At 50.3% G+C, this 23,807-nt stretch overlaps 1 protein-coding gene across 3 annotated transcripts in view; it reads left to right on the top strand.

Moving 5' to 3' along the window:
- The window catches only part of SCMH1 (Scm polycomb group protein homolog 1), a 60,754-nt gene that overhangs the window by 13,198 nt on the left and 23,749 nt on the right, over positions 1-23,807 (top strand). For 2 of the 3 annotated variants that reach the window (XM_021554880.3, XM_021554875.3), the window contains exons 2-8: positions 1,955-2,061; positions 5,888-5,972; positions 8,591-8,659; positions 12,804-12,874; positions 14,105-14,339; positions 16,742-16,830; positions 17,382-17,625. In XM_021554880.3, coding sequence (XP_021410555.1) covers positions 5,948-5,972; positions 8,591-8,659; positions 12,804-12,874; positions 14,105-14,339; positions 16,742-16,830; positions 17,382-17,625 — 733 coding nt within the window. In that variant the 5' untranslated portion in view covers positions 1,955-2,061; positions 5,888-5,947. The remainder of the gene's footprint in view (positions 1-1,954; positions 2,062-5,887; positions 5,973-8,590; positions 8,660-12,803; positions 12,875-14,104; positions 14,340-16,741; positions 16,831-17,381; positions 17,626-23,807) is intronic. The other variant, XM_021554877.3, reaches the window with a different exon arrangement.

Here is a 23,807-nt window from a genome sequence, read left to right as displayed (position 1 = left end):
TGCTGCCAACACTCATGACAAGCTGGAGCTTACAGTGCTGCCCTCACATTTCCTGGGGGCATTTGTAAGGGACAGCTCTTTACTGCTGGAACCATTGATGGTGTTTGATGGAAACATCACCGTGAAGAAACCTCAGCTGAAGCAAAGGTTACACGGAAGGGATTTTTAGTGGCTGCAGTGATCGTGGTGCTCCAGACCTGTGCTTTTGTGGGGAACAAATCAATGACTGCAGGCACTTTTCATCATGAGAAACTGTCAGGATTCTCTTGTGGCAGCCCCATGGGATTTCCAAGAAGCGTCATTCTCACAGTCCTCTGTCAATATGCAGAGTTTCCTTTTTTTTCCTCCCAATCCTAATCTGTGGAGTATGTATCCAGCCTAATAAAACCATTTTCCAGCTTCGCTGTTGGTGTTTTCTTCCTCTTGTCTCTGAAAGCCTCTGGCCTGCTGGCAGCACCATTGTCCAGCGAGGTTTGAAGCTTGGCACGCTGTCAACAAAGCTTCAGGTTCCCTTTCAATCAAACATGGTACTGCTGACATCCGACTTGGATTCCATCCCAAGGTTCACCATAATCATCCTTGTACAATAGGAAGTCCAAACAACCCCGGGAAATAATTCAGATGCGACTGGTGCCTTGAGTGGAATAAAGAAGTGCCTAGAAGAGACATTAAGAGCCTCAGCTCTAACTCTTTTCATAATTATGCGCTCTGAAGGAGCGGAGGCTTTGGAGATAAAGGGATTACATGCATCTCATGAGGGCTGGAAAGATAGGACAGCATCTTCCATCCACATTTTCTCATTTTTGTTTTACTGATATTGCAGTTGCCACATTTTGTGGAAGAATATTGCAGAGTAGGCTCCCCTGTAACCCTGCAGTTGCCTTCCAATCTGGCGCAGGTAAATTGAATCTGACTGCCCTTAGGGATGAGCTTTTGGAAGAGCCTGTTGGCAAGAGCAGTGGGGGAAGAAGTTAATTAGATTAAGATGCATTTCCACAGTGCTGCTGCGGGCTGTGCGGTGCTGGAGAGAGCAGCGCTCGGAGCTGGGGATGCCCTGGGATGCTCTTCCAGCCCTGCCTGCCTCTCTGCTGCCTGAGAAAAAGGAAAATGCATCAGAGGTGTGAATCTCAGTGTAACCCAGCATAGGGCTCACCAGCGTGTGAACAAACCATGTCCTGAGCTGGTGTCCTGCCCCTGGCTGTGAGCCAGAGTCAGCAGCCTGGCAGGAGGGCAAGGGCTCAGCTTTCCTTTGCCACAGCACAGCAGCTGAGGCAGTGTTGTGGTGGGCAGGGTTTGGCTGGGCACCCAGCATTCATTCAGGGCCTTCTGGCCCATGGGTCTCATACTTTGATATCCTTACTAATACTGGTGGCTTTTCAATGTCTGTGTCATTTCTAAGGTTACTCCTTTACTTCTCTTGATAACTTCCTCCATAAAGAAGTTGCATGTCTATTAATTTCCAATGAACTGTTCCTTCTCCCTGGTATATATACTTGGGAGTTTTTTACTTTTGTAGGTTTGCTCTGCTGCACTGGGAAGGGATAATTTGGAGTCCCCAGTTCTCTCTCTTCATGCTACTCATTATTTTATATACCTCTCCTGTGGTCTCTCTCCTTTTCATTACTAATCAGGTCTAGTCTTTTCAATCCTCCTTTGTGTGATAGTTTCATTTTACAAAAGCTGAACTAGTTTCTATCAGCTCAGTTGATGTGATCTTACTCATATCAAAGGTGTTTAACAGCCGCAGTCCCGTGTACTCCCTGCAAGCTGAACTTAAATTGTGTCAAGTTCTGTGCTGCTTTGCGAGTGCAAGTGGGAATGTTTGTTACAGCTGTCTTTAAATTTAAATTTGGATGTTTTAAATGAATTAAATATGAACATGAATAATGCAGCTGGTAACTTAGCCTTTCTGCAATTAAATGCAAACTTTTTCATTTTGTCTCTCTGCTTTCAGGTTTTGCTATGCCGCAGTGTTTGTACTGACTCTGCTGTCTTGTAGGAGTGATGGGGAACTAGAGCCCATGACAGTTCAGTGGAGCCCTTGGCACTTTTGATATCTTGGTGAGTGAAAGTTGTTTGAAACTCTGGGAGAGGCACTTCATCTGCTACTAAAGGCAGCAAATTAGTTGGTCTTTTTACGTTTTTAAGGTAGCATCCTGCTGAAATGAATTTGCGCATTGATCTGTCCTTTCAGGTTATAAATTCTGGAAACCAGCACTCTGTAATGCTGTAGTTCATGCCTGGGAGATTATCTTAATCTCCACAAGCAGGAGAAACACAGCTTTTGAAAGCAAGGGGCGTTTTAACTTTAGGGTGCAGTTCTGTGCAAGTGTCAGACTCTGGAGATGGAACATTGCAGGATGTGCTGGGCTGTGGAAATCTCAAAGGCTTTATTTGATGCAACAGTAAGACTGTGTCCTATGTGCCATGGATCCAGCCAACAGGTCCTCATCAGGGGCATGTTTGTGCCTGAGGTGATTCTGGAAGATGTGTCTCTGTGGGTAGCCTAGTTTTGCCCCTTGGATACCAGTCTGTACCTTCTGCTATTTATTACTTTCCCATTTTTTCAATCATCAGTCCCTGAATAGAGTAAGGGTCACATCCATTGGTACCATGGTGCTTCTGTCCACAGGTGCCTGTGGGCTTGTCTGTTCTGCCTTTGACTTTCTTTTCTCTACACTGAATTCTCCTCACTGGGGCATTTCAGCCTTGTCAAAACCTGTAGAGTGATTCCTCTTGCCATGCAATCCGTTGTCAGTGAGATAAAGTCCCTGGGTGCCTTGGAAGGAGCTTTTGGGGGTTGTCTGGTCCAATGCTGTATGCAGAGATGGGCTGACTTTGAAGTCAGAGTCAGCTACAAGGTTAGATTAGGCTGGCAAGGGAGGGAGCTGGTGATGTTTGAAGTATCTCAAAGGGTGGAGATTTTACAGCTCCTCTGGGCAGCTATAAATTACAGTCAGTGGAAATCATCAGTTCACAAGCCCTGTGTTAGTAAAGCCCAGGGGCAGCAGAGGGGCAGCTCCTGTCTGTGCTCCCTGTGACCAGGGCCAGGACCCAAGGGAGTGGCTGGAGCTGTGTCAGGGGAGGGTCAGACTGGATATGAGGAAAAGGTTCTTGCCCCAGGAAATGGTCATGACCCTAAGCCTGCCAGAACTCCAGGAGCATGTGGATAACACTCTCAGACACCCCAGGGTGGGACTGTTGGGGCTTCTGTGACAGGCCAGGAGCTGGATTAGGTGATCCTTGTGGATCTCTTCCAGTTGTGATTGCACCAGTTTCAGGAGGGCTGAGGTACACAGCGCCTGTCTCCATGGCTGAAGAAGGGCATCCCTGCATCCTGGGGCAGGAACTGTCCCTGTCCCGGGATGCAGTAAGGCTGGTGGCTCCCATCTGGCTGTGTATGTCCAGCTGCCCCTGGGGCAGGCAGGCTGAAGCTGTGCATCATGGAGTTTGACTCTGCCTCTTCTCTCGGCATTGCATGACTCTGAGCACACAAATTATTTTGATTTTTTTTCCCTTGAGGTAGGATTTTGCAGGATTAACCCAATTGTTGCATGGGATGTACGGGTGATCTGGGTGGTGCAGAGCTGTGTCAGAGGCTCATGAAGGCTGGCAGGAGTCAGGCTGGGGCTGTCACATTTGGGCAGTTTCTTGGAAGCATATTTTAGAGTGCAGTGTCCTTGCGCTGGCACTCATGTGGCTCTCAGCAAAGTGGGACTCCCTTTGTAGCTTAAGTCTCTTACTTTGAGGAAGAGTCACCGTTTGTTTATTTATTTATTTAAATTGGACATTTACAACATCTGATTCTCTTCCATGACATGAGCTCTTGCTGAGAGCCTGCTGCAGTGTTGGCTGAGGGATGCCAGCAGTTCTGTGCTTTATCAATATCACAGAATTATACAATCTTTAAGGTTGGAAAATACCTCCAGGATCATCAAGACTGAACACCACCATGTCCACTACACCAGAGCATTCGTGCCACATCCAGTCATTTATTTGTTGTGTGCTCTTTATGAGTTCAGGCTGCTACATTTCTTCAGTCCACCACCACCTCCCTGGGCTGCCCATTCCCATGCTTGACGACCCTTTCCATTAAGAGATTCTTCCTGATGTCCAACCTGAATTTCTTCTGGCACATCTTGAGGCCCTTTCCTCTTGAACTGTCCTTTGTTCCCTCAAAGAAGAGACTGACCCCCACCTGCCCCATCCTCAGGGGGTTGTGGAGGGTGAGAAGGTCCCCCTGAGCCTCATTAGGGTTATTGGGCCATAATGTTTCACAAACCCTGTCTGAGCAGCTCAAACACAGTCACAATTCTGTTTTCTTCCAATACTTCTGAAGGGAGGGGGTCACCCATCCCTGCCAGCAGGGCTCTGAGGTGCTCAGGCTGAAGCAGCTTTTCAGAAGCCCTCAGAGGGGCACAGGAACTCCTGTGCCAAACACATGAGATTTATGTGTGTGGGTACTTGAGAAATTTCATCCCACAGACAGCAGAGGAGCAGAGCCCGAGGTGGCGAAGGCTTGTCTGGTGCCTTTATATATAAACACCTTTCAGCCTGGGTTTTTATGTCTAGGGGACTTTTCCTGCCAGGACTGCTGGTCTTTAATAAAAATGACTGAAGAAAATTATGAAAAGCAGCTTTAGAAGTTGTAAATAACCTTTCACATGTAGGTTACCTTCTGCTATTGAAAGGGAAATGAACCTTACTCCTTTCACAAGTGTGTACAGACACACACACTATTTAGGAGTGAGGCAATAAGTGACTACTGTGCACCTTTTGATTTAGATTTAAAAAAAAACAGGATTTTTTTTCCTTTAATATTCCTTCAGTGTTTTTCTTCTCAGAGTATTGCTCACTGTTGCATGTAAAGAGGCTGTAGTTTGTGGAGCTGTTACAGAAAATTAAACTCTATTTCTCTTACATTTAGAAAAAGCCTGGTTTTCAAAACCCCAAATTCTTGCCAAGTTGGATCTGTAAATAACTCTTTAAGCAGCTACTCAGTGCTGCGTCCTGAGACAGCTTCCTCCTTCTGACTGCCCCACTGTGAACAAAATGGAATTATATTGATACAATTAATCTTTCATTAGTTAGTGGAGTGTCAAAACAGGCTATTCGTGGCTTTCCCAAGGGCTTGTTTGTGGCTCAGCCATTCATTTGGATGTTTTCTGGCAGGGCTTTTTGGGTGTGGCAGGGCCTGCCCTGTGAGAGTGGTTGTGCTGGAGTGCTGGGTCCCTGTACATGTGCTTCCTGTACACCACACATCCCCCAAGACCTCTGAATTTTCAGGAATATTTCTTTGTACCAACAATGCAAATGCCTTTGCTTGTTGAGCACAGTCCAGCCAGTTTTCCTCCAACCAGGAAAAAAATAATTAAAAAAAAGCAACACAACTTGGACACTTGTGGCAATACTAACAGCAAAAGTATTTCCTGGGTCATTGTCCAATTTCTCATCCTTATTCCCCAGAACTGCTGCGAGCAATTTGAATTGTAAGTGGCAAGCTGGGGATTGCTGTGCTGCTTTGCCAGAGTTAATGTTATGTTTCCATGTGTTTTCTTTCATAAATTCCAGCTCTGCCTCCCTTTGTTAGTGAGTGGGAGCAGCCCCTCCTTCCACACACACGCTCTGGACCCAACTGTAGGGTTAGCACAGAGACAGGCATGTGCTCCTTGTGCTTTTTTATGCTGCTCCTGCTGCCATGAATTTAGTCTTGTCCACAAATTGGAGAAAGTCTTGTAGTTTCAGGGGCTGAAATGAGCTGTGTGTGTTCTGTCCTACCCCAGGTGACAGAGCATGGTTTTCCCCCCACTGTGTGATGAGTTAATGCTGCAGATGACTGTGTACTCCAGAATGGGGAATTTTCTCATCTTTATTTCTTCTGTCCTAGACATCTTCAGTTCTGTAAGAGCAGCCCAGTCCCAGGATAAGGACAGCAGCAGGTGGTAGAATGCGGAAACCAGGTCCTCAGAAAGGTGAGCAGTGATGCTTGGCACAGCCAAGGGCCCTGCAGTGAGCTGGTGTGGCCTGGAGTGCCTCAGTGGGCTGAGAGCTGGGGGGGATGTGGTTGGAAGCCCAAAACAGAGTTGTGTGTGTCTCAATCAATGTGCAGAGAGCAGTTCATCAGTCCACCCCTGTGACAGGAAGAGGAGAGTCCGTTTTTGGGCCATCCCTGCAGCTCGTGGGGCACAGTGTCAGCAGCGAGGGTGCCCTGCAGAACCCAGGGCACCATCTGGCAGAGCTCCCAGCATGAGGCAAACTGCCTGTGCTGGCACAGCCTCCCCCCTCTAATGAGGCATGAAACCAGAAACCAGCCTACCTTGTGGAGAGGAAATCTGTCAGGAGGTTACCCTGCCATGAGTCCCTTGGCCCCTCACACAGCACGTGCTTCCTGGGTCCTGCATCCCCAACAAAAAGGGTGAAGCCAAGCAGGCTGCCTGCAGCTGAGCTGCTCTGGCTTCTTGTGCTTAACAAAAATATTGATTTCCTTTAGTGCTGTGCCATGCTTGTGCGTCTGACTGGAGTGATCTCATCAGGGAGGAGGGGGGAAGGGAGAAGCGAGAGGATGGAGCATCCTCCACAGCTCTTTGTTCACATCTGCTCCACACTCCCAAGGTTTATTGCAGGAGATTTCTATGCTCGATTTCTCTCCTCCCTTTATTTTTTTTAAATGTCTCCTTTGCCTCTGTCGTGGTTCATCTTACAGCGGCATTATCCTCTTCCTAACACTGCTTGTCCTTTAATGAAGTGAAAATAAATGAAGGAAAGCAGGGAATGGGGAGACCCTGCTGTGAGGCAGCTGGAGGGCTTGGCAATAAAGGAGGCTGGTTGATTAGTCAGCAGCGTGGCCGAGGCCGGGCTGGCTGCATTCAGCCTCACTCACAGCTTGTTCTCTGTGCTCCTGGAGCCTCCAGCCAGCCTGCCTCTGTGACCTGGGCTCACAATGCCAGGCTGTAGGCTGCAGAGGCAACACCTGCACCGTGCACATGTGGGTTTCTGTCCTACTTACCTGCTTTTTTAATAATGCATTGAACCTGCACTGTTTCTTTATTTGTCTGCAGAAATTCTTGTTTCACTCTCTTTCTGCTGCTTTTGTATCCTGCTTAATGAGTATTTTTGCATGTTAAAGGTTAAGAACAAAATGTACCTTGACCTGCAGAGTGTGGTGAGGAGCTCCTTTGAGTGCATGGATGCTGTTAGAGCTGTTCTGCACCACTGAGGGGAGCCTTACCCACCCAGGGGGCTCTTTTGCTTCTGACTTACATACTTTATGTCTTTATTCTTGCTTTCTTAGGGACATGGCACAATACTGTGCCTCGTGGTAATGCATTTATTAGGAAGGGTGTCCTTCAATCCTTTTCATTCATTTATGTCTCTCCAAGGAGCCTCTTTGTCTGGCCCATGTCTAGCGACGCTGTGGCCACACTCCATATGTCCCTGGTGTTCATTTAAGGGATGATGATCTGGCATCCCTCTATTGGGCTGGAGGCTGTTGGAGGCAGGGTGGGCATCCCCCACTTCCTGCTCTATCACTTTCCAGAGCAATAAAACCTACATGCTGTCCTGTCCACTGTGCTGAAAAGAACATATCAAGAAGAGAAGATTGTAAAAATAATTGTCCCAAAGCAGCTCCAGACACATCAAGACATCGCAGACCACCTTAGAAGCTGCTCTTAGCCTGCCTCTTCCAGTTATTTCTCAGGAGATTTCAAAACCTTTCCTTTCACAAGGAACTGTTTTTCATGGGGGTGAGGTACATTTCATAGGGCACTACCAAGCTGCTGTCTATAATAGCCCTAAAAATGGTCTGTAAAATAAAAGAGCTGGAGTGCAGCAGCACTCCCAGGGTGCCCAGCCTGGCAGCAGCAGGTTGAGGAGCTGGCTCAGGGTGAAGTCTGCCATGGCACAGGGTTGGAGACCAGGACTAGCATTCCCCACTTCTTGCTCTACCACTTTTCAGAGCTGTCTTGAGAACTTCAATTTTTTTGAAGAGCTGTGAGACCCAGAGCTGTGATGAGCAAGCACAGCTCAGGAGAGCTGCTCTGCAGAGCTGATGCTGTTTTGCTGTGCTCTCTTCTGAGCTGCAAGGGACACAAGGAAACCTGGTGTTGTGTGTGGAGAGGGCACTTGTGCAGATTTTTAGAGAAGTCCTCTCCCTGTCATTACAAAGGGTTGAGGTTGCTTCTGTGGAATAACCTGGAGTAGATACACAAGGAGCCATTCTGCACCAAAGATTCACATGAGCCATTTTTAGTGGCTGTTATGTTTGTTCCTCTCAAGCCCTTCTTCTCATAGCTAAAATGATGAAGCTCCAGCAGTTTGCTGTTCTTTGTTATTGCTTGTCACTGAAGAACAGTGGCTGGTGGGAACTAAACAGGGACTGAGGGGCAGATTAAATAGCTCCTGTCAGGTACCTGCACGAGCTGTGGAGAGCAAGGGAGCACACCCCAGAGACAGAGGCAAATCATCCACGTTACTGGGGTCATGGCAGGGAGGGCACTGCTCCCTCTGAAGTGCCTGGAACGCAGATAGTGTAGAAGGGTGCATTATCTGGTTCCTGTGCCTGACACAAATGCTCTGTTTCTTGTCTCAGCCATAGACTGGAAAGATGGTAAAAAGCACAAGTACAGCCGCCCGTCAGAGTCTCCCTCCCAGTACCAAGGTAAGACAGCTCCCTTCTTCCTCCCTGCTTTTTTTTGTCCTCCCTTCTCCCTTCTGTGATTTCTAAAGATTTTTTTTTTTTTGACAAGTGCATGGTGCAGCAGTGGATATTGCTGATCACCTGCAAGAAACTGAGCAGCTCATCACTGCCCAAAACTTGGGCACATCTTTGTAGGGTTTGGGCCTGGAGAAGGGAAAGGTCTAGGGAGACCATAGAGCTCCTTCCAGTGCCTCAGGGGTCTCCAGGAGAGCTGAAGAGGGACTTTGGACAAGGGTCTGAAGTGACAGGAACAATGGGAATGGCATCATACTGTCAGAGAGCAGGATTAGATGGGTTATTGAGAAGAAATTCTTGTTAGGCTGGGATGACCCTGGCACAGGGTGCCCAGAGAAACTGTGGCTGTCCCATCCCTAGAAGTGTCCAAGGCCAGGTTAGATAGGGTTTGAAGCAACCTGGGACAGTGGAAGGTGGACAGGAATGGGCTTTAAGGTCCCTTCCACCCCAAACCATTCTGTAATTCTGCACAGTGAGGGGGTAATTCTGCAGCATCTTTCTGGCACAGAGCACCCTGTAATCCAGGCTAGAAGAATTTAGGGTCAAAGCTGCATTGGGAAACCTCTGAGGAGAGCAGGACAGAGCAGACAGCACCCTGGTGTCTGAGAGCTGTTAGTTTTTACTCACACATTTTAGTGAGCAGGACAGAGCAGTGGGGCTCATGTTACTGATGGAGCACATGCAGCTGGGTTGATGGCTGAGCAAAGTGCCTGGGGTGGGGTGGGGTGGGACAGGCAGGAGCTGTGCCTGTGGGAGAGCTGACCCCTCGGGAGGGCATGCTCAGACACCAGGGCCAGCCCTGTCACCAGAGATCTGCCAGCCCAGACGATGCTCTGCTCATTTTCATACCGAGCTGCCTCAAGCTGTGCTGCTTTCATGTGCTGCCTTGGTGCTCCTTAGCAGCCACACATATGGGCTGCAGACTCTAATGGGATGCCTTGATCTGGGTAGGGCACATTCTCCTTCACAGATGTGACCTGAAACACACATGTATTGTTTCAGTTGGATTGATGACCCCTCGGGAGCCAAAATGCTAATGGAGCCCAAACCAGACTTCAGTTCAAGATATAAACAGAAACTCCATCTTAATTTAAATTCTGGGCAAAAGATAAATGTTAAATGCAACACGAAGAGAATCAAAACATGACGGTGCAGAGCTGCACTGTTCACAACTACTGCAGTTTGACCCCTTGGGTTTGTGGAGTGTTCTGTTTGGAGTAAATATTTTTGGAGGTTAAGACATCAGAGCCCAAATCTGACTCTCTGCCTGGAAGAGAGCTCTGCCTTTGGCATGAGCACAGGACAAGGATCTTTCCCAAGGCAAGCACAAGTGACAGACAGTCACCCCAGTGGCATTTCCACAGCCAAGTCACAGGGAGTCCCATGGATTCCCAATCCTTGGCTTTTGTTTGGCTCACAGATGGAGTTGCAAAAACAGGGTGTTTCTCATTTAAGTGTCTTTCTCTCGTTTCTTCCTGTGAAGAAGATCCAATGTGCTGCAGAGAGGCAGAAAGGGACTTAGGATAAGGTCCTGAAGTGCAGGATTTCCTCTCATGCTAAGGGTGTGGTGGCAGCTTCCAACTGCAGTCTGCAGTTTTATCTTGGTTTGAGGGTAATCTTGAAGAAGAAGTGCAGGTTGTACCTGTGCTTGCCCTGCCACCTGTGTGTAAGGGGATGGCTGGTAGTGAACACTGCTGTATCAGCTCTGTCTTTTCTTAGAAGTCTTTCTGCAGCTCCTGCTTTTCTTTGCAAAGTAAATCTCCAGAATCATTAGTCATAGGAATAAGAGAATCACAAAATATCCTGAGCTGGAAGGGACCCCAAAGATCAGTCAGTCCAGCCCCAGGCCCTGCCCAGACTCCTCAGCAATCTCACCCTGTGCATTCCTGCAGTGCTGTCCAAACACTCCTGGAGCTCTGGCAGCCTCGGGGCCGTGCCCATTCCCTGGGCAGCCTGGGCAGTGCCAGCACCTCTGGGGGAAGAACCTTTCCCTGAGCTCCAGCCTGCCCTGCCCTGGCCCAGCTTCATGTTGTTCCCTCAGATCCTAGAGAAGCTGCAGTTCTAATGCTGTGTGTGTCTTCATACAGTGGTTGAATCCCAGCAGGCTTTAGAATTAATCTCAAATAAGTTCCATGTCCAAACACTATTTTTAGAGGCCTGCAGCTGTGTCAGAAATTCTCTGCTCCCACTGGGGCTGTGCAGCATGGATCTCAGCAGTGGGATGAGCTGCTGCAGGGAGCAGGATGGCCTGGCTTGGTGTGGAGGGAGTGAAAAGTGGAAAGATTAAAACCATGACAACTTTTAATAGTGGTGGATTGAAACCAGCTGAAGGGAGTTTGTGTTTTTTTTAAATAAAATCGTCAGGCACAGCTGATCCTGTTCAGGCTGCTGGCTCAGGGCCGGGGCTAAGGCTGACATATCCCAGTACTGTCACCTGGGATCCTCTGTGCTCTGGGGACAACAGCCTCTAAGGGCCACCCCAGTCTGGGATGAGCCCAGATCAGCCACCAGCGTTAAGGGGTGGGATGCATAAAGCATTTCCAGGCCAGGAGTGCCCAGTTTTGCTTTGCCTGGGTGTTTACTCCACATTATTCATACAAAGAGTTTCATTGACAGAACCAAGTATAAAATCCTATCTTCAATTAAAGCAAAAGAATTTGGGTTTTGTGAGAGCATCATTGCAGTAACTCACTGAATTTCTTCATTCACCCAGTGTGAGACTGTGGCTGAAAGGAAAATATGTGTCAGTGGATGGAGCTGAGTACTCTGGGGCATGGAGAGTGCTGTCAGTCTGGAAACAGCAATATACAGCCTGTGTGGCAATGAAACTGTATTTTTTCTGTTCATTTTCCCCATTTTAAACAGTGTACTAGTCATCTGCATGTGAGGTGGTGAGAAACCAGCATTCCTTGTACTTAATTTGGAACTTCTAGATTATGAAGGCTCCTCTGTGCACGAGGCAGCACTGAAGCAATGTGTGCTGACCTTACTGCCCCGATTTTCAGAGGTGTGGTGTGTGCTGCAGTAGCTAAAATGGCTCTTAATGTAGCTTTTGTTTTGAAAATAGGCTGATTAAGAACTTGCCTGACTCGGGGAAGCAGTGGCTGACTTTAATTGTGCTGCCACCAATGCTCTTGAAATGCCTTGAAAACAGTGGTCTCCGGGGAGCTGTTTGGATGAATACAAGCGAATGTCATGCTGGAAGGTTCCTCTCCCAGCTGCTCAGTTTAAATGGCAAAAGTCATGCTTTGCTCAGATCACAGGAGCTTTTAATTCCTCATTTAATAATAGGTTTCACTGGGTGGCATTCCTGCTGTACATGAGGAAGGTGCAGGAAGGATGAAATGCACTTCCCCTGGCAGCAGCACTCAGTGGAAGGGGGCTTGAGGTGTGTGAGGTACTGAGCTCAGGAAATCCCTGTTTGGAGGATCCCTGCTCCCATCCTGCCCATCCTGTAGACTTCGTGGCACTTCAGGAAGTTAATTTTCTGACCTGTCCACTTACTGCTGGGGTTGGGCTGATCCCTGGCCCATGAGGTTGGGCTGTGTCTGTGCTGGACCAGGGGGACCATCCAGTCACCATAAAGCAGATTCCTCTTCTAAATCCATGATTTATAATCATGGGATCACAAAATGGTTTGGGTTGGAAATGACCTTAAAGATAATCTCATTCCAGCCCCCAAGCTGTGCTGCTCGTAGCCCACGGTGACTGTTTGCAGTCCCCAGACTGAGTGATGTGTTTAATGAATGGTTTTTAAGGGACAGTTGTCTGGAGGACTCAGCAGATTCCCATCTGTGCTGGGTGTTTTCCATTAAGTTGTAGGTTGTTATCCTGACTCCGTGCAGCCCCTTCTCAGCAGCACCGAGGCAGGAGGATGCTGAAGGCAGCGCTGTGCTTTGTTCTGCCTGTCACTTGCAGTTGTAAATCTTCTGTGCTCACAAACATCAGAGGTTCTTGGTGAAAACATGTTGCCTGTGAGCACCTCCTCTGTGAGAAGTGCAGAACTGCTGGCTTAGGAGTCTGGCCAGTCCTTTTGCTGAGAATTTTGCTCATCCGTTCCTATTTGAATCCTTTTGTTTTTAATTCTCAGGTCACTTCACCTGGGAGAAGTACCTGAAAGAGACATGTGCCATCCCAGCTCCTGCCCATTGTTTCAAGCAGGTAAGAGGGTGAAAACAAGAAAGGTCAAGGGCTGTGATCCACTGGGGGCCCAGAGTTCTGTGCCTGGGATAGACCCCTGGTTTGGCAAGGAAGATACTTAAGGATATTGGAGACTTAACAGAAATCCAAGTGCTGAAGCAAAGATTAAAAACATTTAGAGTAGCACAGATTTTCCTCTCAGATGTGCATGTTGGGAGCACAAGTGTGCTTTTAACTGTATCAAGCACGGGCCCTTGGAGAAAGTGTCCCAAATAGGCTGGGATCCAGCTTTTGGTGGATCCTGCTCAATCAGGAGATTTTCAGCAGAATTCACCCAGTTGTTGTGACAGAATAGCAGCCCCTGGGCAGCAGGTATTGAGCCCAGAGGTGGTTGTGCTGAGTACAGGGGTGCAGGAGTGAATCAATGTGGGACACCTGGGTCTGGGCAGATGGGAGCATCAGTGTCTGTGTGGGTCTGGGGTTGGCTGTGTGAGTCTTCCCAGGAGAGGTTTAATCCCCTATACTGGGCACTGGTGGGGCCTCAGATCCTGGGATCAGTTTTGGGCCCCTAACAACAAGGGGGTTGGAGCATGTCCAGAGAAGGGGAAGGGGCTGGAACCCCTGGAGTGGCTGAGGGAGCTTGGAAAGGGGCTCAGCCTGGAGAAAAGGAAGCTTGGGGGGACCTTGTGGTTCTGCACAAGTTCCTGACAAAAGGATGGAGTCAGGTGGGGTCAGGCTCTGCTCCCAGGGAACAGGGACAGGATAAGAGGAAACAGCTTCAACTTGTGCCAGGGGAGGGTCAGGTTGTATATCAGGAAAATTTCTTCACTGAAAGGGTGATCAGGCCAAGCAAATGTGTGTCCAGGGCACTGGTGGAGTCCCCACGCCTGGAAGTGTTCAAAAAACATGTAGTTGTGGTGCTTAGGGCTAATGGGTTAGTGTTGGGCTTAGCAGTACTGTGGGAACAGCTGAAGCTGATGATCTTAGAGGCGTTTTGCAGCATTAATGATTCTGTGACTCCAAGAGAACAGGCTTTAATTGCCTAGATGATGCAGGATGGAAGGATGGGGGTCTGTTACAGACGTGCCAGGGCTTGCTGAGTTCTCTGTGGTGCCTCTGTGCTATGCTGGAGGGGCTGTCAGCCTTCAGCAGACTCCATTTCAGTACTCCTAGTGCCGAAAGCTTCGTGCCTGAGCTGGTGCACGTATTGGCAATCCTGGCTCTGACTGGCCCCTGTTCCACTCTTTTCAGTCCTACACTCCACCTGCAAACGAGTTCAAGATCAGTATGAAGCTGGAGGCCCAGGACCCCCGGAACACCACGTCCACGTGCATCGCCACCGTGGTGGGGCTGACGGGCGCCCGCCTGCGCCTGCGCCTCGACGGCAGCGACAACAAGAACGACTTCTGGAGGCTGGTGGACTCTGCTGAGATCCAGCCCATTGGGAACTGTGAGAAGAATGGAGGGATGCTGCAGCCTCCACTGGGTGAGCTGGAGTTCAGCTGTCCAGCGAGGGTCAAATTGATGGTGGGGAAAGCTTGGGGGTTTTTATAGATCTGCGCTTGGGACAGAGGCCCACGGCCTGCCTTTGCCTGCTCTGGGATACACACAAAGTCAGTAAAGCACACCACGTTATTTCCACATAGCACATGGACAGGGAGATCCTTTAGAGTGTAGACAAAAGAGGTCTCTGCACCAAGGTGAGCTGCTTGCCCCGGTTGCAACTCAAGCTCTGGGATTGTTGTCCAGAGCAGCTGTGGCTGCCCCATCCCTGGAAGTGTCCAAGGCCAGGTTGGATGGGGCTTGGAGCCACCTGGGATAGTGGAAGGTGTCCTGGCCCATGGCAGAAGGATTAAACTGGTTGATCTTTAGGGTCCCTTCCAACCCAACCTGCCATGTGATTCTAGAATTCAATACCAGGTTACCTGGACAGGAAACATAATGTCTGAAAAGGGTCACAGTCACTAAAGTCCTGTCTCATGTGAAGGCACACTTGCAATTGTTCATACTTATATTTATTTAATTTTGCTTGGCTACAACATTATAAATAGCCTGGACAGTCTAAGACTTCTTCCAGTCTTCCATTAAACACACAACACGTTCCTTTTTCTTTGACCCTAGCTCAGTGAAAGCTGATTTGCTGATTCTTTCCTGCAAAATTAACCTGCTTTTGCATTCTGTGCAACAATTTTAGTGTCTTCATAAATCTTTCTCTCGATTAGCATATCCCCAAATAATATTTTAAAAGCTAGGCTGAGCAGGACTTGGAACAACCTGGTCTAGTTGCAGATGTCTGCCCATGTCAGGGGGTGGGTGAAATGAGCTTTAAGGTCCCTTCCAACCCAAGCCATTCCGTGGCTCTGCTGCCCATCTCTCGCAGAGCCCGTCCCGGGGCGGTGCCGGTGGGTCCCTCGGTCCCTCCGGCCGGCAGAGGGCAGGAAGCGCCGGGAAGACAGCCCCGGGAGTGCTGCCCGTGTGCCCGGCTCTGCTCTGGGTCACCTCCTGAGCCTTGTGCAGAGGAGAGGGCATGGTGACGTGGGATATTAGGAAAAAATTCTTCCCTGTGAGGCCCTGGCACATTGGGATCCCCTGTCCATAGCCGGGGAGTGGAACTGGATAATTTTGCACGCAGCATGAAGACAGGTAACTGAGCTAGTGCTGCAGTTGTCCTTCCTGCCTGCAGAGTTCAAGGGCCTAGAAAACCCAGTGAGGGTTTTCTCTTTCCTGTGGTATTTTCCATGTGCACACTGCTGCTGCTGCTCTTTCTTTACACAGATAATTCCAGGGACAGCAGCCAGGGAACGGCTGGAGCTGGGCCAGGGCAGGGCAGGCTGGAGCTCAGGGAAAGGTTCTTCCCCCAGAGGTGCTGGCACTGCCCAGGCTGCCCAGGGAATGGGCACAGCCCCGAGGCTGCCAGAGCCCCAGGGATGCCCAGGGTGGGGTTGTTGGGGGGTCTGGGCAGGGCAGGGGCTGGGCTGGCTCATCCTGTGAGTCCCCTCCAGCCCAAGATATTCTGTGATTCACATCAATTGTTTTCTTTGCTGCTGTTAGAGCTGAGCTCTCCCATCCCCTGTGGCTGTGACTACTTGGGTTGGTTTCCAAGCTGATCTGACAGAGCTCAGGGCTGGCAGGGTGAACTGTGCTGAGCACTGCAACCTTGGCAAAGTTTTGCCATGTTCTTGGTGCGGGTCGAGTGCCAGGATTACCTTCAAAACCCCTCAAACCACAGACCAAATACAGCTGAGCAGCAGAAATTGCCTGTGCAGGAAGATGCACATTTAGCAAAGATATTCTGTAAAATCCAGAGCCTGCTGTTGGTTGTATAGTCATAGTCAGTGCCACATACTTCAGAGCATGTGAAATTGCTTTTTGCCTCCCATAAGCCCCCTCTTGCTATTTCTCCACTTTTTTCACAGCAGGTGTGGAGCCAAAACCTGAAATCCTTCCCTATAATGTTTTCTAGCCAAGTCACAGCCTCTATTTCTTCAGATTAGCTTCCTGCAGCTCACACTAGAGGTGGAAGAGGCCACCCAGAAGCTGTGATTCCCTGTTGAGGAAGAAATTCCATAGCCTGAGTGTGCACTTGCTGATTCATGTCTCCCCTGCAGCAGGATCACTGGAGCTGGCAGCACTGATGCTGCACAAAGTGCTCTGTCTGGATGGTCAATGGGATTGTTGTGATAAGTGAATATTGCAGTCAGCCAGCTGTTTCTTTTCAATAACACAAATGCTTTGCATTCAGAATATCTGGATAAAGTCCCACCTGACTCCAGCATGGGAGGAGGGTGGTATGGGATCACAGCTGTGAGAGTTCCCATCAGAGCAGGCATGTGCTGCTGGATCCATCAACCCCCACAGTCTGAAAGTCTCCATCTCCACTTCCCTCAGGCTTCCGGCTGAATGCCTCCTCCTGGCCCATGTTCCTTCTGAAGACTCTGAATGGAGCAGAGATGGCTCCTGTCCGGATTTTTCACAAGGTATTTCACTGTTTGTGCAGATCCTTCTGGCAATGGCCCCTTCGCTGCAGAGCCCCAGACTCAGAGCTGGTGTCTCATGAGAGATATGCTGGTCCCGTAGGAGGTGACATTGCACAGCTCTGCCTTGGGGCTGCTCTAGGACAGACCTGTGTCCTGTCCAGCTCTGGCATAGCAATGTCAGGATGTAGCCAGAGCTCTGCCAAGGGAGTGCCTTGGGCTTCAGGGCTCGGGCTTGAGGCAGGAGCTGGTTTTTCACTGGAGCTGCAGGTGCTGCTCAAAGTGGGAATGCAAGGTGGGAACATCAGCACCTCTCTGGACTGTCCCACTCCCTGGGCTCAGTCCAGCAGCAAGTAGTGAACTTTGCTGCCTCTTGATTAAAGGGCAGTGGCTGTGTAGCCTGGCCAGTGTGTGCACAACTATTGGGGCTCAAATCCAGCTCACTAACTCCCTTCAGCTGCTTGTGAGGGGGAGTTTGCTGGCAAGGGCGCAGCCCTGGTGTGGGGAAGCACTGCCATATCCCCTTTGAGCATATATTCCCCTTCTTCTTGTAGGAACCACCATCTCCTTCCCAAAACTTCTTCAAGACAGGTATGAAGCTGGAGGCAGTGGACAGGAAGAACCCTCACTTCATCTGCCCGGCCACCATTGGGGAGGTGAGAGGTTCTGAGGTCCTCATAACATTTGATGGCTGGAGAGGTGCCTTCGATTACTGGTGCCGATATGATTCCCGGGACATCTTTCCCGTAGGCTGGTGTTCGCTGACTGGAGATAATCTGCAGCCCCCTGGTACAAAAGGTAAGGCCCACGTTGTTTTTTAGCTGTCTTGCTCCTCCACTCAGCTCTCAAAGAGCAGCCAAGCAGGCAGAGACTGGCAGCAAGGACACCTGGGTGCCCTGTCTGGTTTTTGTGCTGCTTCATGTGTGGTGAAGGTACAGGTGGTCAGACCTATAGCACTGAAACAGCCTGGCACCAAGTGCTGAGGAGTGGCTGTCCATAAAGATGGGCAGGATGGTGGCTCTGGGGAGGGATGGTGCTGTACAACGTTGCTGAGGTTTGCTCCTCTCCAGGAATTTCCTTGAAGTTTTTCCTGCGCCTTTGAACCACATTTTCCTGGGCAGTTTTTCTCAGGGGGCCTGGAATAATGAGAACTGTGAAGCTGCAGGACTGCGCCTCTTTGTACTTTGGACAGTTTTCTTGGTCTGCCTTTGCTGTGAACGTGGACAAAGCAGATGTGGAGCAGGTTGTACCTGCCTTGTTCCTAGGGCTGGGATTGTTGGGTAGGAGCAGTGCTGGGGAACTTGCTGCCTTGCAAAGGCCTGAACAATGGCTGGTTTGATTCTCAAGACATGTCTCAAGCTTTCTCACATCACAGTTGTGTTTGTGCTTGTCCCCAAGCACATCCCTCTGGCATTTGCTGGCTGGCAAGCCCTGCACATGGCTTGTCAATGAAATGAGGGGCAGGAGAACAACCTCTCTGCCAGAGCTGAGGGATTGCTTAAGAAAGACATTTCTCTGACAAGACTGTTCCTCTTGGAAGTCCTGGGTTAGCTCAGGCTGCCCTGTCAGGCTGGTGCTGCCCTGTGTCCCTGGCATGGGCCAGGTCTGAGCTCGGGGCTGCAGGGCTGGTCTTGGTGGATTGCCTGAGGTGATCTCTCATGACCTGTGTGCAAGCCAAGCTGCGAGCTCCCCTTGGCTGAAGATGATTGCTCTTTATCTTGGATTTCTACATTTTGCCTTGATGTTCCCAGCCTCTCTCTCTCCTCTTGCTGGTTGTTTGTGTCCCTCCTGCTGCTGCCCTGCAGGCTGTGCAGAGCACTGGGGCCCTCTCAAGCAGTGGCTGACTCCTCCGGTGGTGCCCTGGAGTCAGGGGCTCTCACCAGGCATCTCCAGGGTGCCTCTCAGGTACTGCACAGGTGGCTCGAGACATGTTTGTGTTTGGTGGGAGCTCTCCTGGCAGTAGCCTGGGGTGGAAGGTTTCAGGAGCACAGTGGAAGCTGCCTTCTCAGGAGAAGTGGGAGCCTGTCTGACTCTGAGCCCCAGCACAGGCAGCTCTGTTCCTCCCCAGCCTCCTCTTGCCAGGGGCTGAAGCTGTGAGTGAGCAGAGCCCAGTGAGTTATCCAGAAAGAAGATCCCATTGTGCCGTCCAGGGAAGCTTGTGCTTCTCCCTTGGCAGGTGGCTCTGGTGGCTTCTCCCTTTCCCATGGGCTCCACGTGCACTCACTCTGTACTTCCTGCTCATGTACAAAAATAGTGACCCCTGAGAAGTCACATCTCCCCACTCACAGGCAGAGGCAGCCCTACTCTCTGGCAGATTTCTGCTCTCTTTGTCCTTTTTTTTCAGCTCCTGGGACAAGAGCAGGGGTTGGCAGGGGTTGCATGAGCCATGAAAAAATGACAGGGAGTTGAGATCAGCTTTGTCTTTGTGCTTTTACTTCTCCCTCTGTGACTGTCTGCTCCCTCTCCTGACCAAGAATTTCTGACTTGCACTTTGTGGGATTAAACCAAAAGAACAGAGTATTGGGAACTTTCTCTAATGAGATTCCTTCTGTGTTTCCTCAGCCCTGCTGTGGTGGAGGGTTGAGCACAGTCCTCCCAGACCTGAGAGTGCTGCTCTTGGCAGGGTGGGAGGACGCATCACCACAGAGGAATTGCCCTTTCCTTGAGCTGCAGTAAACATTCTCCATGTGCCAGCCTGCAGGACCATGTGGTGGAGTCAGACAGTTTCCCTTTCCTGGTGGGAATTCCTCTTAAAGAGAACTGGAGAGACATGCAGGCAGTCAAATGCTGCTGTGGTAAACTGGTCTGTGCTCATATGCTGGACTGACTGTGTGAGGCCTTTGTGGAAGTTGGGGAATCCTGTGAAGAGTTAACTCCATGGAGAATGAGTAATCCTGTGGCTTCCTGGGGCTGAGCAAAAAGAGGCCTGGTGGAATTAGCTCATGTTCAAGGGAAGCAGAACTTCAAAGAGGGCAAGCATGTTTATTTAATGATGGTAACTCCAATCAGCTCTAATCTGTCTCTGCTGCTGGCTGCCAGCAGAGGTGGAGGAGTGCAGGGCTTCTCCCAGGCATGGTCTTTCTCCATCTCCAGGGCCTCCCACTCCCAGCAGTGTTTGCTTAGCTGGAGTGGCTGGGCAGGGAGCTGGTGGAGCAGCCAGCCACTCCATGGAGCTTTCATTAGGCCACGTGTGTGTTAAAGAAGGAAAGGAAGGTCAGACAGCAAGGAGGAGCAGCCTGCATGCCTGCTTGGTAATTCCACTGCTGCGTGCTGGCTGTGCAGCAGCTGCTGGGAGACCTCTGCAGCCAGTGGCTGTGGGCTCCTGGGCATCTCCTGGTGCTCCTGTCTGCATGCTGCACACCTTGGAGCTGGGGTTCCAAACCAGCACAGCACATGGGGGACTTGTTGCTCTGGGAGTGCCTGTGGTGGGTCCTGGTCCTCTCTCCACGTTGGCCACGGGGATGGATGTTGGCTCTGCTGGGCCACAGAGCAAGGTGGAATGTGGAGGAGTTCATCCTGTGCACCCACAGCTTCTCCACCTGGAGTTCATCCTGTGCACCCAACAGCTTCTTCACCCCAACCTGGCAGCTGTTGGGGGAGTCAGGTCCTAGTGGCTGTCCCAAAGGAGGGGGAGCTCTGTGTGTGTGCAGCAAACTTCCCTCAGCATCCCACCACACCAGTGGCGTGCTCCCAGGAATGTCCATTGGCCAGGAATCCCTACTCCACTCCTCATACGTGGTGTACAGCACCTTACATGTCTTTTCATGCCTCTTATACATGTACTTTTTCACCTTTAAATACGTATCTGGGCTTTAGGAATATAAGGTGAAGTGGACTTTCTGTTCAGCTGAGTGCTGGCTGGGAGCCTGGAGCTCTGCTCAGAGGGTGTAGAGTCAGAGAGCATCCTGGGCTGGAAGGGATCCACAAGGATCATCAGTTCCAACTCCTGCCCCAGCAGCACAGGACAACCACAATCAAAGCAGCCTGTGACAGGACCTTGCCCACACACATGCAGACACCAGTGTCCCTTAAGTCTGCTCCTGTGTTTCATGTGTTACTGCTGGAGGGCAGGGAAATGCTGTCACCCTGAACACAGGGAAGCAGGGACACATCTGCCCAGGGACACAGGTAAAGCCCTCAATGTCTGTATCTCAGAACGTGCCTGTGCTGTTCCTCCATTTGGGCTGTGCCCTGGCTGGTGCCAGGTTGCTCTGGAGTTCCTGATGGGTTTGCTATCCCCTCTTGCACCCTTCTGGATGCTCTGTGACAGAGAGAGGAGTGATGACTGTGCTGTGGGAGAGGGGCAGTGGTGAAAGCGTTAAGGTTGGGCGGGCAGAGCTGGAAGCTGCTCCAGCTCTGGAATCTGGAGGACTGGAATTGCTGCCTTGGCAGCAGCCCAGCTGGCAGAGAGCCCCAAGCCCAGGCAGGGCAGAGCTAACACAGAGCTCGTCCTCTGCCAGCGTGCCAGGGCTGGTGGGAGCTGGGTGAGGGCACTGGGGACGCTGCTCAGTGCCTGCAAGGTCTGGGTGTGCTCCCAGCCCCTGCTCCCTCTGCCCAGGCTTGGCTGCTGCTTCCTCTGCTTGCAGAGCAAGCAAATGTGGATAGTTTAGGTAGTTACCATGGGGATAGGCTAAAGGGGAGCTCCATCCCCCCTGGGCTCACAGCTCTGTGTGTACCCTGGAACCAGAGCTGCCTGGCTTGGCTGCTGCAGTGACTCCAGGGGGTTACAAGATGCTGACCCTGGACAGAAAGTTCATGAAGTTCTTTGTTTCTCACCACCATTGCTGCCATGTGATTTGTTGTTTAACTGCTTTGTCTCCTCAAAGGAAGATGATCAGCTGCTAGGTTTCCTGCCCAGGGGCAAAGGTAATGTGTATTTTATTATTTTATTTTGGATATTGCCTGGCTTCTCTTCCTTCTTCAGGGTGAGAACATAGTGGTGGGAAGAGGAGCCTGATCAGGAGTAGTTGGCAGGGTAACAGCTCAGGTGAGCTCCCATGCATTCCTGCTTGGAGGAGATGGGAAAATATTAATTACTCTCTTCAGGACTGAGCTGGGCTTTGGAGCTCAGACATTAAGCTGGGTGACATTGCTTTGCACTGGCATGGCTGGTTTGGGGACTGCACAGGTAGAGCTTACACACCAACAGCAGGAGGAAGGAGAGGGCACAGAGGAGTTCAGGCTTTATCCATGAGTGTAACACACAAGCAGCCCTGGAACCCGGGTGGTGCTGCCTCTGAGGCTGCTGCTGGAGGATCCCAAGAAAAATCTCTTGAGCGATTTGGAGTGCACAGCCAAGGCTCTTAGCAGTGACCCTGGCTCAGCTTGGATGTGTGTCCTGGAATACACCTGGGGTTTGGAGGTTGGCTTGGGTAAGGGAGCCCAGTGCTGCAAGAGGCTGTGGGGTGCTGACAGTGCCTGCGGCTCAGCAAGCACCAAGTCTGTGGCTCAGTGGGAACCATGGCATGTCAGAGACCTGAGGTTACTGAGTGGTGGCTTGAGGCTGGCAGGAGCCTCTGAGAAGCAGAATTGACCTGGGAAAAGCAATTTCCTCTGGTCTCCAGCCTGTCCTTACTCTCTGTCAAGACCTTCCTCTCAACTTGACTTTTCCTTATGTTTTATTTTGAAATATTTAATATCCCAGAGAATCTGGATTTTGCTTAGGGTATTTCCTTCCCTTTTCCACCATGCTTCCTGGCCCAAAACAGAGTTTCAGCATCTCAGGGTGTTACTGAGTCTTGGCAGGAGGTTTCAGCAGGATTGTGCTGTTGGAACCTCCCTCTCTTTGGCTGAACAGCACTGCGGTCATCACTTTGTTTCTGCAGGATCTCTGACCAGTAACAACACTCCTGTTCACTGGGACATGGTGCAGGGTGTGCCTGTGCAGGCTGGAAGCACTTTCAGGATGGAATTGGGCAACCTCAAGGAAGAAGAGTGTTCCAGCACTGTTATTTATAGGGGTCTAAAAGTGCCTGACTGAGTTGCTGATTGCAGGCAGGGCTGGTGGCTCTGCCCAACCATCCTCTGCTGTGAGGTTTGGAAGCAGAGTTAAGTCAGCCTAAAGTGTACCCAGGGTGACAGTTTGTGTAGGACAACCACAGGGAGAGCAGAATTTCCCATCAGGATGAAAGGGTCTAAACACAGTTTTACAAAACACTTCAAGGATTTCACACTGCACACCTTGTTTCTGCTTGTCACTGTATTCCAGCCTTGGTGACAGAAGCTTGGTCACCCTTTAAATTCCAGGATTTAGAGTCTTGTTCTTAATCCCTGTCTTTGCAATGAGCCTATGTCTTCCACCTGTGCTCCAGCCCTTTGTCCTGTGTTGTGTCTGCCATGTCTGCTGAGAGCTCAGGACAATCCAAGTCTGGAGCCTTCCCAGGACCTGTATTTCTGTCCCAGTCGTGCTCATGGTGGCCACTGATGAAGGTCTCTGCTTTGGGAAGAATCACAGGGCTTTGAAGCTTTCACATTTTACTCTGGGACAGGCAATGAGCTCTGGTTCCTGTCCAACTCCAACCTTCAAGATGCTGAGGATTGAAATGCCTCATGCAGGGAAGGAGTCAGCCAGATCTCAACAAGATTTCTGCTCTCTGGGAAATTTGCTTATCTTAAATGGGTCTGTTTAAGCCACCTCTTTGAGTGCTGCTTCTGCCTGGGAAGTGCTGAAGATGCACAAGGAGCAGTGAGCACTGAAGGACACTGGAGGGGTGCACTGCAGGACATCTGTCAGAAGGGCTTTGGAGTGGGCATGAGTGGCGTGCTCAGAAATCTCCCCCTGCACTTCAGGACATTGCAGAGATCTCCAGGCAGAAGCACATGAACTACAGCTGCATCTGAGACTACAGAGCCCTTGGCACAGGAAATGGGAATTTGGGATTTGTGCTCCTGCAATTCTCGGTAAATTAACCTTGTAAATAGGAGAGAAAGGCAGGAAACCTTTCTGCAACTTCAAACTTCTCTGCTCCATATTTTTCTAT

This window comes from Lonchura striata, chromosome 26, assembly GCF_046129695.1.
Source record: "Lonchura striata isolate bLonStr1 chromosome 26, bLonStr1.mat, whole genome shotgun sequence".
Lineage (NCBI taxonomy): Eukaryota > Metazoa > Chordata > Aves > Passeriformes > Estrildidae > Lonchura > Lonchura striata.
Note: the sequence above shows the minus strand (reverse complement) of the source record. Positions and strands in the feature narration are given on the sequence as shown.